General features: G+C 48.2%; 1 protein-coding gene across 6 annotated transcripts in view; it reads right to left on the minus strand.

Annotated features, from left to right (window-relative positions):
• The window catches only part of LOC306761464 (platelet-derived growth factor receptor beta-like), a 63,387-nt gene that overhangs the window by 18,852 nt on the left and 30,545 nt on the right, over nucleotides 1–13,990 (minus strand). For 3 of the 6 annotated variants that reach the window (XM_079247633.1, XM_079247636.1, XM_079247631.1), the window contains 9 exons: nucleotides 10,198–10,294; nucleotides 7,998–8,119; nucleotides 7,590–7,705; nucleotides 4,335–4,457; nucleotides 4,112–4,223; nucleotides 3,903–4,002; nucleotides 3,609–3,714; nucleotides 3,466–3,544; nucleotides 3,256–3,394 (listed from right to left, as the gene is read on the minus strand). In XM_079247633.1, the coding sequence (XP_079103759.1) occupies nucleotides 3,256–3,394; nucleotides 3,466–3,544; nucleotides 3,609–3,714; nucleotides 3,903–4,002; nucleotides 4,112–4,223; nucleotides 4,335–4,457; nucleotides 7,590–7,705; nucleotides 7,998–8,119; nucleotides 10,198–10,294 (994 nt within the window). The remainder of the gene's footprint in view (nucleotides 1–3,255; nucleotides 3,395–3,465; nucleotides 3,545–3,608; nucleotides 3,715–3,902; nucleotides 4,003–4,111; nucleotides 4,224–4,334; nucleotides 4,458–7,589; nucleotides 7,706–7,997; nucleotides 8,120–10,197; nucleotides 10,295–13,990) is intronic. The other 3 variants (XM_079247632.1, XM_079247634.1, XM_079247635.1) reach the window with 3 other exon arrangements.

Below are 13,990 nucleotides of genomic sequence, written 5' to 3' on the forward strand. Positions count from 1 at the left end.
CTACATCACCTAACTACATCTTACCTGAGTACATCTTACCTGACTACATCATACTTGACTACGTCTTACCTGACTACTTCACCTGACTACATCACCTAACTACATCTTAACTGAATACATCATACTTGACTACATCTTACCTGACTATATCATACCTGACTACATCATACTTGAGTACATCACCTAACTACATCTTACCTGACTACATCTTACCTGACTATATTATACCTGACTACATCATACTTCACTACATCTTACTTGACTACATCTTACCTGACTATATCATACCTGACTACATCATACTTGACTACATCACCTAACTACATCTTACCTGACTACATCATACCTGACTACATCTTACCTGACTACATCATACCTGACTACATTATATTTGACTACGTCTTACCTGACTGCATCACCTGACTACATCACCTGACTACATCTTACCTGAATACATCATACTTGACTACATCTTACCTGACTACATCATACCTGACTACATCTTACCTGACTATATCATGCTTGACTACATCTTACCTGACTACATCAAATAACTACATCTTACCTGACTACATCTTGCCTGACTACATCTTACCTGACTACATCATACCTGACTACATCATACCTAACTACATCTTACCTGACTACATCATACCTGACTACATCTTACCTGACTACATCATACCTGACTACATCACACTTGACTACATCATACCTGACTACATCACATAACTACATCATACCTGACTACATCATACTTGACTATATCTTACCTGACTACATTACATAACTACATCATACCTGAATACATCTTACCTGAATACATCACACTTGACTACATCATACCTGACTACATCACATAACTACATCATACCTGACTACATCATACTTGACTACGTCTTACCTGACTACAACACCTAACTACATCTTACCTGAATACATCTTACCTGAATACATCATACTTGACTACATCTTACCTGACTATATCATACCTGACTACATCATACTTGACTACATCACCTAACTACATCTTACCTGACTACATCATACTTGATTACATCTTACCTGACTACATCTTACCTGACTACATCACCTGACTACATCTTACCTGACTACATCTTACCTGACTATAGCATACCTGACTACATCATACTTGACTACATCATACCTGACTATATCATACATACTTCACTACATCTTACTTGACTACATCTTACCTGACTACATCACCTGACTACATCACCTAACTACATCTTACCTGTCTACATCATACTTGACTACATCCCACCTGACTACATCATACCTGACTACTTCACCTAACTACATCTTACCTGACTACATCATAAATGAATATGTAGTACCTCACTTCACCACCTGACTACATCACCTGAAAGCAGCACCTGACTACATCATACCTGACGACATCACCTGACAGCAGCACCTGACTACATCAAACTTGACAACATCATACCTGACTATATCATGCCTGACTATGTAGTACCTCACTACTTCACCTGACTACATCATAGCACACTACATCATACCTGACTATACCTGACTTCATCATATCTGATTACATCATAAAAGACTGCATCACCTGACTACATCAACTGACTACATCACCATACGACATCACCTGATTACATCACCGGACTACATCATGCCTGACTACATAATACCTGACTACTTTATACCTGACTACATCATACCTGACTAAATCACCAGACTATATCACTTGACTACATCACATGACTACTTCATACCTGCCTACATAACCTGACTACATCATACCTGACTACATCACCAGAGTACATCACCATACTACAAAATACCAAACTACATCACGTGACTACATTATACCTAACTACATCAACGGACTACGTCATACCAAATTATATCATGTGACTACATTATACCTGACTTCATCACCTGATTACATCATACTTGACTACATCAAGTGACTACATCATACCTGACTACATAATAGCACACTACATCATACCTGAATACATTACCAGAGTACATCACCATACTACATCATACCAGACTACATCACGTGACTACATTATACCTGACTACATCACCTGACTACATCATACCTGACTACATCACCAGACTACATCATACCTGACTACATAACTTGACTACATCATACCTGACTACATCACCAGAGTACATCACCATACTACATCATACCAGATTACATCACCTGACTACATTATACCTGACTACATCACCTGACTACATTATACCTGACTACATCACCTGACTACATTATACCTGACTACATCACCTGACTACATTATACCAGACTACATCTTACCTAAATACATCATACAAGACTGCATCATCCTACTACATTATACCTGACTACATCACCATACATCATACCTGACTACATCACCTGACTACGTCATACCTCACTATACCTGACTACAACAGATCTTATAACATCATACCTGACTGCATCATATCTGGCTACATCATAAAAGACTACATCACCTGACTATACTATACCAGACTGCATTACCTTACTACATCATCTGAGTACATCATACCAGACTACATCACCTGACTATATCTTACCTGAATACATCACCTGACTACATCTTACCTGAATACATCATACAAGACTACATCGCCTTACTACATCATACCAGACAGCATCACCTGACTACATCATACCTGACTACATCATACCAGACAGCATCACCTGACTACATCATACCTGACTACATCATACCAGACTACATCACCTGACTACATCATACCTGACTACATCATACCAGACTACATCACCTGACTACATCATACCTGACTACATCATACCAGACTACATCACCTGACTACATCATACCAGACTACATCACCTGACTACATCTTACCTGAATACATCATACAAGACTACATCGCCTTACTACATCATACCAGACAGCATCACCTGACTACATCATACCTGACTACATCATACCAGACAGCATCACCTGACTACATCATACCTGACTACATCATACCAGACTACATCACCTGACTACATCATACCTGACTACATCAGACCAGACTACATCACCTGACTACATCATACCTGACTACATCATACCAGACTACATCACCTGACTACATCATACCAGACTACATCACCTGACTACATCATACCAGACTACATCACCTGACTACATCATACCTGACTACATCATACCAGACTACATCACCTGACTACATCATACAAGACTACATCACCTGACTACATCATACCTGGCTGCGTCCAGCGCAGTGCCATTACCTCCTTCTATTGTAATGTCAGTGGCAGGAATGATGTAAGTGCTTTGGGAAGGTACTTGCTCCTCCAGCTCTACCTCCATCAGCTGAACTTTCTCTTCTGGTGGATGTTCTGCTAAGAAAGGGGGGTGGAGTTAGATTTTGTTTTTACTGGCAACCAGTTAGTGATTATGAGCCCTGTGTCACCTTGTCTGTCAGCCTGACTGTAACTTTGTTTGGACCAGTTCTCTTCCTTCAGGAAGTTTTCAGTCAGTTGGGTATAACACTGAAACACAAAAAGAAAACTTTTATTGATCTGTAAGATTAATCAAAAACTGTTAGCTGTTTACCTGTTTGTAGTCGTCACCCATCATGTTGCCCACCGCAACAACCAATGATGAAAAGGATGGTCTAGACTGTGGTTCATCTTCCCAGCACTGTTTCATCAGTTCATACCTGCAAACCCAAACAAGGTACACTTATGTCAGCTGGCCAAAGACCCGATACCCCTTTTCTAGCCTGGTTCTAAATGGTCATGCAAGTCAGCTCTATTTTGACATCTGGATCGGTTCTGGACTTCTGGACTGCATCTGATGCTGACAGTAGGGTCTACATAATTTTGGATGGCACCGGTTTTGTCGTACATAGGATGGGGAGTGTGGACTGGTCGGTCAAGTCTGAGTCCAGTCTTCAGCGCAGAGCAGAAGTCTTGGGTGGTTTGGAGAGCTGAATACGGACGGCTACCTGGAACACAGCAGGTTATACTAATCAGAATGGCTGGACTGGTCTGAGTGTAGATGCAAACTGGTCAGACTGGTCTGTGTGTAGACATAAACTGGTCGGACTGGTATACCCAGTGAGAAGATCTCCCACATTAAGACTCCAAACGACCAGACGTTGCTCTGAGAGCTGTAGATGTTCTGGAAGATACTTTCTGGAGACATCCACCTTAGCGGCAGGAAGCTCTACAACCAGATCAGCAGGACAGGATGTTACTGGGTGTTGTTATGTCACAGAAAATGTTGTAATATCATTGAATGTGTGACTTGTGTTTCTATGTTGCCGCATTGACGAACATTTCCTCTGGTGATGTAATCCGGGTCCTTCTGCAGATCTCTTGCCAAACCAAAGTCACAAACCTTCACCAACTTCCCATCACAGACCAAAACGTTCCTGGCAGCCAGGTCTCTGTGGATACACTAGAGGACATGTTAAGATTGTGGAAACCCAACAGAGCTCTGTCAATCCCTTTAAACCAAAACATTAAAAGGGTTTATTGCAAATAACCTGTCAGTTTTTTGTTTTTTAGCTACACACCTTTTACACAACATGAACGAACATGTTATACATCAAACTTTTGAGCTATGTCGCCTCTTAATCAAAATGTCACAATATAGGAGATGTCATGTGTAGTGTTTGAAATATTTTTGTTTATTTGGCACAACTCCCAATAATTCCCATGGGATCGCCATTTATGAGCCAACCTTGAATGTTTAGGTAGACATCTATTCATGCACAGTCCGAATATATTAGCATTGGTTGATATCAGAAATAAAGAGTTGGACAAAATAAGTATGTTGGAAATCGATAAAAAAAAGTCAATATCAAAAATCCTGAGACTTCTTGGCTTTATTCCAGCCATAGAGGATCATTATTTTCCTGCTTTTCTCATCACTTGTTGATCTTTGGCTGCTCCTGATTGGACGTTACCGTCAGTTTAAGCTCTCTGATTGGTGGAAAGTCTGACAGGAAGTGTCTTCATCATCGTGTCCAGGTGAAAATAGAGGTCTCTTAGCAACATGGTGGTGATGGTGATGAAGATGTGATAAATAATGGTGGATTTACCATCTAGAGTCTCTGAATAAACACTACATGTTGTGTCTGGACTGTAAACCTCCTGGACGGATAGAGACGCTGGAAAACCTCTGTAGACCAGCTGGAGGGTCACATGACCATCACAGTTACACACTACTGGTCCTGTTCTAGCGGAGTTTGATCCCTCTTTTCCATTCGTTTCCGCTCGTCTCAACCTACCTCGCCTAAACTCGTCTCAGCTTGGTCCCGTTTCTTTCCATGACAGTTTAGTACCAGATCTAAAATGGGCGGGGTTTGTGTGAAATCACTGTGACATCAGTGTTGTGCACAACAAGCTCTATAACAACACAGGACCAAGAGGCAATCTGCTACTTGGTCTGGAGCTAGCTAGCATCCATTTGTTGGAACCACTTCCAGTCTTGTCTGTTTGATCCACTCCAACCATTGTGGTCCTCGACCTGCTGATCGTCACTTTAGATCTTTTTCAGCTTCTCTCTACACTGCTGAAAACTCCTTTGCTATCCGTAGCCATTGAGTTGGAAAGCTCTTAATAGATTTCTTCGTTCCCTCTGTATCGTTTCCTCAGCTACCAAACAAAAAAACCTCTCCACCTAAGTGTTGGACAACAGAAAAGACTTTTGTTGCGACATTGCTTGTCACTCCCTCCCTGAGCCGCCACCTTATCGTGGTGAAGTTGTTGTTGTGTTCTGAAGATCCTAGCAACTATGTTGTCTGGGACTTTATGGCCCTGGTAAAGTCACACATGGCAAAAAGGTGTCATGGGGAGGTACCAGACTAAGTGTGGCTCAAAGACCTCAATGATGATTACGATCATGGTGAAAATGTCCTTTGCCCCTGACGCGGGTCATCGGGGCCCCCCTCTGGAGCCAGGCCTGGGGGTGGGGCACGAGAGCGAGCATCTGGTGGCCGGGCCTTTGCCCATGGGCCCGGTCGGGCTCAGCCCAAAAGGGTTACATGGGCCCTAGGGTCGGGTGCAATGTGAGCTGGGCGGCAGCAAGAGGCGGGGACCCTGGCCCTGTCAACTGATCACCACCTGGTGGTGAGTTGGCTCAGATGGTGGGGGAGGAAGCCGGTCAGAGCTGGCAGGCCCAAATGTGTTGTGAGGGTCTGCTGGGAACGTCTGGCTGAGTCCCCTGTCAGAGCGAGCTTCAACTCCCACCTTCAGCAGAGCTTCAAACATGTCCCGAGTGAGGCGGGGGACATTGAGTCCGAATGGGCTGTGTTCCGTGCCTCTATTGCTGAGGCGGCCAGCCGGAGCTGTGGCTGTATGGTCGTTGGTGCCTGTCGTGGCGGTAATCCCAGGACTCGTTGGTGGACACCAGCAGTGAGGGATGCCGTCAAAATGAAGAAGGAGTCCTATCGGGCCTTCTTGGCCTGTGGGACTCTGGAAGCAGCTGATGGGTACCGACAGGCTAAGCAGCATGTGGCTTGCGGTTTGCCCAACCAGTCTACATGTGCTTTGTGGACCTGGAGAAGGCATTCGACCGTGTCCCGGGGGCTCCTGTGGGGGGTACTCTGGGAGTATGGGGTACCGGACCCCCTTGTACGAGCTGTCTGGTCCCTGTACGACAGGTGTCAGAGCTTGGTTCGCATTGCCGGTAGTAAGTCGGATTCGTTTCCGGTGAGGGTTGGACTCTGCCAAGGCTGCCCTTTATCATCGATTCTGTTCATAACTTATATGGACAGAATTTCTAGGTGCAGCCGAGGTGTTGAGGGGATCCGGCTTGGTGGCCTCAGGATTGGGTCCCTGCTTTTTGCAGATGACGTGGTCCTGTTGGCTTCATTTGGTCGTGATCTCCAGCTCTCACTTGAGCGATTCGCTGCCGAGTGTGAAGCGGCTGGGACGAGAATCAGCACCTCAAAATCTGAGACCATGGTCCTCAGCTGGAATAGGGTGGATTGCCCTCTCCGGGTCGGGAGTCAGGTCCTGCCTCAAGTGGAGGAGTTTAAATATCTCGGGGTCTTGTTCACGAGTGAGTGATATCTCTCGGCTGGCCTGGGAACGCCTCGGGATCCCCCTGCAGAGTTGGCATATTGGCTGGGGAGAGGGAAGTCTAGGCTTCCCAGCTTAGGCTGCTGCCCCCGTGACCCTCCACTGGATAAGCGGCAGAAGATGGATGGATGTATGGCACTGCTTGTCATGTAATGTAAATAACTTTTTTTTTTTTTTAACGTTAGAGTCACTCTTCCATTGATGTCACTTCCTGACCCCTGATTGCTGATTGGCCTTGCCCTGACCAATAGTGGTCAGCTGCAGTCTGGCCACATCACACACTCAGTTTGCTTAGAACCTGGGCCGAGGAGTTACAAAAAAAGTATCGGTAAACGGGTACAAAAGCCTAGTGGAAAACCCTACAAACCAAGCCAAGGTGAGTTCCGTTGAGACAACCTGATACTGTTGGAAAAGGGCCATTTCTTCTGAATTCTGTCTATATGCAGATGATACTTAACTGTACCAGTCAGATCGCAAACACTTCAGAGATGAATGAGCAAACCTTTTTCGAGGACAGGAAGTTCATAGCCTGAGAAATCTGGAAGGAGAAGCTGATGAGGTCATTCAGGGTGAGAAGAGGAGAGTCACTGAGAAGGAGCTGTGGCATCTTCTGCTTGTCTGAAAGAGAAAGCTGCTCAGGTCACATCTCTGGACTAACCAGAACAGGTCAAAATACCAAAGTAGTTTCACGCTTCAGGTTTCAAATATGGAATGTATTTTGTCATGTGACAGGAACGTCGACCAATGGGGATTAACTGTATGATCTCATTATTAATGTGATGCAAGTCAACATAACCTGTACATTCCTGATCATAAATAAAACTAACTGATCTGATTGGATCCATCAGAAACAGACCTTTTGTTTGTGTTGAAGAAATCACAAGACTACAGATATTTACAGGTGTGTTACCTGCCGGTATGTGTGCAGTCTCATACACAGCGGGCTCCATGTCGGCCTGGCCGAGCTTCTTCATGGCGACGTACTGAACTCTCTCCTCTTTGTTCATGTCCATGTAGCCCCCATCGCTGTCACTGCAGGTGAGACACAGTCAGTGCAGAGACAGAGGGATTTTCTTTTATTTTAAAAACCATTTATAAAAATGAACAAAAATGGCACAAAGGGGAAACAACAACATGTCTACAGTAGAAAGAAGGTGGGAACTACAAAAAAAAAAAAAACACCATAACATGTAACATATACAGACGCTAAAAATCTGAGCAGTTACATCTAACAGTAAGTACACCCAGACAGAAACATTTTCCCTTAAAATTGTAAAAACTAACTGAGCACAGCACATCCTACAACCCCAGATTTCCACGAATGCTTCACTCCTTTCAATGGATCTGTAAAAATGAAGCTCTAATCGAAGCTGAGCTGCTAGTATCCCAGTTAACATCAACACCATGTCCACCATCTCCTCACTCTGTGCATTCCTAGTTTTCATGGCTGCCAGCTTTGTTTGTCCTGAAAGTAGATAAATGAGCATGTGTACATTTTTATTCTTAACAAACAAAAAGAAAACTATTCCCTCAGCCCCTATACCAAAGTCCCAACAGTCTAAAGGGCCCTGCCGGCCTACTGCAGTGAACCAATGATGGACTGTCTTAGTTTGCAAACAGAAAAGACAGCTCTCCTCTGTGTCAAGATCAAGGTGGACCAGATACCCGCTTGCAGCTATGGCCCCATGAACAGTCCTCCACTGCTGGCCCCCTGTCTGTTTATCAACAGGGGGATTTGTACAGGAACCACCAACAGCCCCTTGGGGACAGCCCCCTGCCAAAAACCTCTGTCAGCCTTGACATTTTCATCCTTTCCACAAAGCAGATATTGGAGACCTTTATGCTTAACTAGTATATTACCTTCTCAAAATCCCCTGCCTCTGGGATCTGAAAGGACAGCAAGATTTCCTCTTCATCCTGCCACTGACCAATGGCAGGAGAGACAGTTGGGTATGGAAAAAGGTATTCTGATCCCACTCTCTTAGCTTGGATCTCAGGCTTTCAGGGGCCAGAGCCTGAGACTGTTACCATACAGGCTCATCCAAGACCCACATCCCCACCATCCAAGACTTCTTCCAATGGAAGCTGAAAACCTGCCATGCCAGTAGAGCAGACCTGTACAAGGGGGTCAAACTGTGCAGATCCACGGACTCCAGATGAAGCAGAAAAGGGTGTCCACAACATTGCAAGCCTTCGGCCCTTGTCAGCAGTACAGAGCAGTATCGGTCCATGGCAGGCCACAGTTGTACAGCAGCCACTGAGCTGTCTTCAGCCTAAAGGTCTTGACTGGTGTGCATGTCCACCAGACCCTGTCCTCCTTCCTGCACCTGCAGGTACAGGACTGCTGCCCTCAGCCAGTGCAACCCAGACCCGAAAATGTTGATGACAGCACTCAGAGCTTCCTCAACCAGACCATCAGCCAGTACCACAGAGTCCCCTATAGTAAAGCTGAGGCAACAGCCACTTGGATAGTCTGGCACACACTCTTTCTACATCACTCTCCCAGCTGTCCATATCCCAACCTTCAATGCTTCATCCCGTTAACTCCAGCTGTCAAACAGCTCTAAACTACTGCTCAGCTGCTCTACATCGTGCTGATCTCGCACAATGATAGTCATGTCATCTACATCGGCAAAGCATCAGTGGAGGATGCTGAGGCATCCCTCGTAGCAAAAAGACCTGATGGTCTAGTTCTGATCTTAATTAGCAATGGCTCAGTGATTACAGAGTACAAAACCCCAGAGATGAGGCAGCCCAGTCTAATACCTCTCTGAAAACGCGTTTGACAGCTCAACCTCGTTGTTCAGGAGACAGAATGCCTTCTCATATAAACTACAGACTCGTAAACCTCTTCCCTTAGGAAAGAATTCAGTTCCTGCTTCTGTTTCTACCTGTGACCTTCTGCACTGTTACATGGAGGCAATGTATCCTCCAGATCCACTTTCCTGTTCTGAATGCTGAACCACCAGTCTAACACTGTCGGATGGCTAAAAAACACTTGTAAATGTGCTTTTCCTACCACTGATGCAGAGATTTCAACTTCCTTTCCATGACCTCCATATTGACTAAAACTCCTTAAAGAGAGAGAGAGAGAATGAGAAACACTGTACCTTTTGATGTCGCCCTGGAATAAGGTGTGTTTGTTCCTTTGCAGGTAGGTCAGGAGATCTCCATGACGACAGAACTCAGTGATTAGATAAAGCGGACCTGGAAAGATGGGAGAAAAACTCCAGATGAAGTCATTCCTGGATTCACACTAATCCAAATCATCAAGCAGTTTCTCCTGATGAAATGAGGGAAACTCTGTGGTGATGGAAACGGAGAAGAGGGAGCGTAGCTCTGGATCAAGGTGAGAAGGTAGACAGCAGCCACTGGGGTTATTGTTGAATGAGACAGAAACAGAGCTTCGGGTTTTAACACAGAGAAAAATCTCCAACTCATCTGATAATTATCAATGTTACAGAAAACTGTAACACTCCGCTGCCCCCTAGTGGACGCCAGCCACAACTGCAGTGTCTGCTTCAGAACCTCCCTCCACATTCTCCACCCAGCTCACATGGCAAGTAGAGAAAAAGTGCAAAAACAATTCCAGGTCTGCTTTCTGGGAAACCCTGATGAGTTTGACTGAAATACTCCTTAGTTTCCAGCAGCATGATGTCCGTCCGGATTCTGTTAGACCGGAAAGCCGACCGATAGAACTCGGTGGACTGTCTGGATATCTTTGGTCTAAAAGACATCATTGAAGTTCCTCAGGGCTCCGCTCTGGTACCGGTGTAGTTCCCATTAGATCAGACCCTAAAAGGGGACAGAAGTTTTCCTTCATCGTTGATAGTTTTCTGACTCCTCAGAAACAATTTCTGATGAGCTTTCTACATTTCCCTCAGTTAAACTGAAACCGTCTCCAGGACCGGAATGTCTCCAGGACCGGAATGTCTCCAGGACCATACCGTCTCCAGGACCACACCGTCTCCAGGACCACACCGTCTCCAGGACCGGAATGTCTCCAGGACCATACCGTCTCCAGGACCATACCGTCTCCAGGACCGGAATGTCTCCAGGACCACACCGTCTCCAGGACCGGAATGTCTTCAGGACCATACCGTCTCCAGGACCACACGGTCTCCAGGACCATACCGTCTCCAGGACCACACCGTCTCCAGGACCGGAATGTCTCCAGGACCATACCGTCTCCAGGACCACACGGTCTCCAGGACCACACCGTCTCCAGGACCACACCGTCTCCAGGACCGGAATGTCTTCAGGACCATACCGTCTCCAGGACCGGAATGTCTCCAGGACCATACCGTCTCCAGGACCACACCGTCTCCAGGACCGGAATGTCTCCAGGACCATACCGTCTCCAGGACCGGAATGTCTCCAGGACCATACCGTCTCCAGGACCACACCGTCTCCAGGACCGGAATGTCTCCAGGACCATACCGTCTCCAGGACCACACCGTCTCCAGGACCGGAATGTCTTCAGGACCATACCGTCTCCAGGACCGGAATGTCTCCAGGACCATACCGTCTCCAGGACCGGAATGTCTCCAGGACCATACCGTCTCCAGGACCACACCGTCTCCAGGACCGGAATGTCTCCAGGACCATACCGTCTCCAGGACCACACCGTCTCCAGGACCGGAATGTCTTCAGGACCATACCGTCTCCAGGACCACACCGTCTCCAGGACCGGAATGTCTCCAGGACCATACCGTCTCCAGGACCGGAATGTCTCCAGGACCATACCGTCTCCAGGACCACACCGTCTCCAGGACCGGAATGTCTCCAGGACCATACCGTCTCCAGGACCACACCGTCTCCAGGACCGGAATGTCTCCAGGACCATACCGTCTCCAGGACCACACCGTCTCCAGGACCGGAATGTCTCCAGGACCATAACGTCTCCAGGACCATACCGTCTCCGGGACCACACCGTCTCCAGGACCGGAATGTCTCCAGGACCACACCGTCTCCATGACCGGAATGTCTCCAGGACCATACCGTCTCCAGGACAATACCGTCTCCAGGACCACACCGTCTCCAGGACCAGTCTGTCTCCAAGACCACACCGTCTCCAGGACCATACAGTCTCCAGGACCAGCCTGTCTCCAGGACCGGAATGTCTCCAGGACCAGCCTGTCTCCAGGACTGGAATGTCTCCAGGACCAGCCTGTCTCCAGGACCGGAATGTCTCCAGGACCAGCCTGTCTCCAGGACTGGAATGTCTCCAGGACCAGCCTGTCTCCAGGACCGGAATGTCTCCAGGACCACACTGTCTCCAGGACCGGAATGTCTCCAGGACCAGCCTGTCTCCAGGACTGGAATGTCTCCAGGACCAGCCTGTCTCCAGGACCGGAATGTCTCCAGGACCAGCCTGTCTCCAGGACTGGAATGTCTCCAGGACCAGCCTGTCTCCAGGACCGGAATGTCTCCAGGACCACACTGTCTCCAGGACCGGAATGTCTCCAGGACCACACCGTCTCCAGGACCACGCCGTCTCCAGGACCAGCCTGTCTCCAGGACCACATCGTCTCCAGGACCACATCGTCTCCAGGACCACACCGTCTCCAGGACCACATCGTCTCCAGGACCACGCCGTCTGCAGGACCACATCGTCTCCAGGACCACACCGTCTCCAGGACCACGCCGTCTCCAGGACCACATCGTCTCCAGGACCACACCGTCTCCAGGACCACGTCGTCTCCAGGACCACACCGTCTCCAGGACCACGCCGTCTCCAGGACCACACCATCTCCAGGACCACCCCGTCTCCAGGACCACGCCGTCTCCAGGACCAGCCTGTCTCCAGGACCACATCGTCTCCAGGACCAGCCTGTCTCCAGGACCACGCCGTCTCCAGGACCACATCGTCTCCAGGACCAGCCTGTCTCCAGGACCACACCGTCTCCAGGACCACACCGTCTCCAGGACCAGCCTGTCTCCAGGACCACACCGTCTCCAGGACCACGCCGTCTCCAGGACCAGCCTGTCTCCAGGACCGGAATGTCTCCAGGACCGGAATGTCTCCAGGACCAGCCTGTCTCCAGGACCGGAATGTCTCCAGGACCAGCCTGTCTCCAGGACCGGAATGTCTCCAGGACCAGCCTGTCTCCAGGACCGGAATGTCTCCAGGACCAGCCTGTCTCCAGGACAGGAATGTCTCCAGGACCACACCGTCTCCAGGACCGGAATGTCTCCAGGACCACACCGTCTCCAGGACCAGCCTGTCTCCAGGACCACATCGTCTACAGGACCACATCGTCTCCAGGACCACACCGTCTCCAGGACCACATCGTCTCCAGGACCACACCGTCTCCAGGACCACATCGTCTCCAGGACCACGCCGTCTGCAGGACCACACCGTCTCCAGGACCACGCCGTCTCCAGGACCACCCCGTCTCCAGGACCACATCGTCTCCAGGACCACATCGTCTCCAGGACCAGCCTGTCTCCAGGACCAGCCTGTCTCCAGGACCACACCGTCTCCAGGACCACATCGTCTCCAGGACCAGCCTGTCTCCAGGACCAGCCTGTCTCCAGGACCACACCGTCTCCAGGACCACACCGTCTCCAGGACCAGCCTGTCTCCAGGACCAGCCTGTCTCCAGGACCACGCCGTCTCCAGGACCACACCGTCTCCAGGACCAGCCTGTCTCCAGGACCACACCGTCTCCAGGACCAGCCTGTCTCCAGGACCACATCGTCTCCAGGACCACACCGTCTCCAGGACCAGCCCGTCTCCAGGACCACACCGTCTCCAGGACTGGATCTCAACTACATTATCAATAAATCTGGACTAGATCATGTATGGATTAGGACTTAATCAGAACTGGATTAAGGCTGAATCAGGAGTATATCTAGACTGGATCAGGATGTGATCAGAAAGGGATAGGATCAGTATCA

Source organism: Telmatherina bonti, assembly GCF_933228915.1.
Source record: "Telmatherina bonti genome assembly, chromosome: 10".
NCBI classification, from domain to species: Eukaryota; Metazoa; Chordata; class Actinopteri; order Atheriniformes; family Telmatherinidae; genus Telmatherina; species Telmatherina bonti.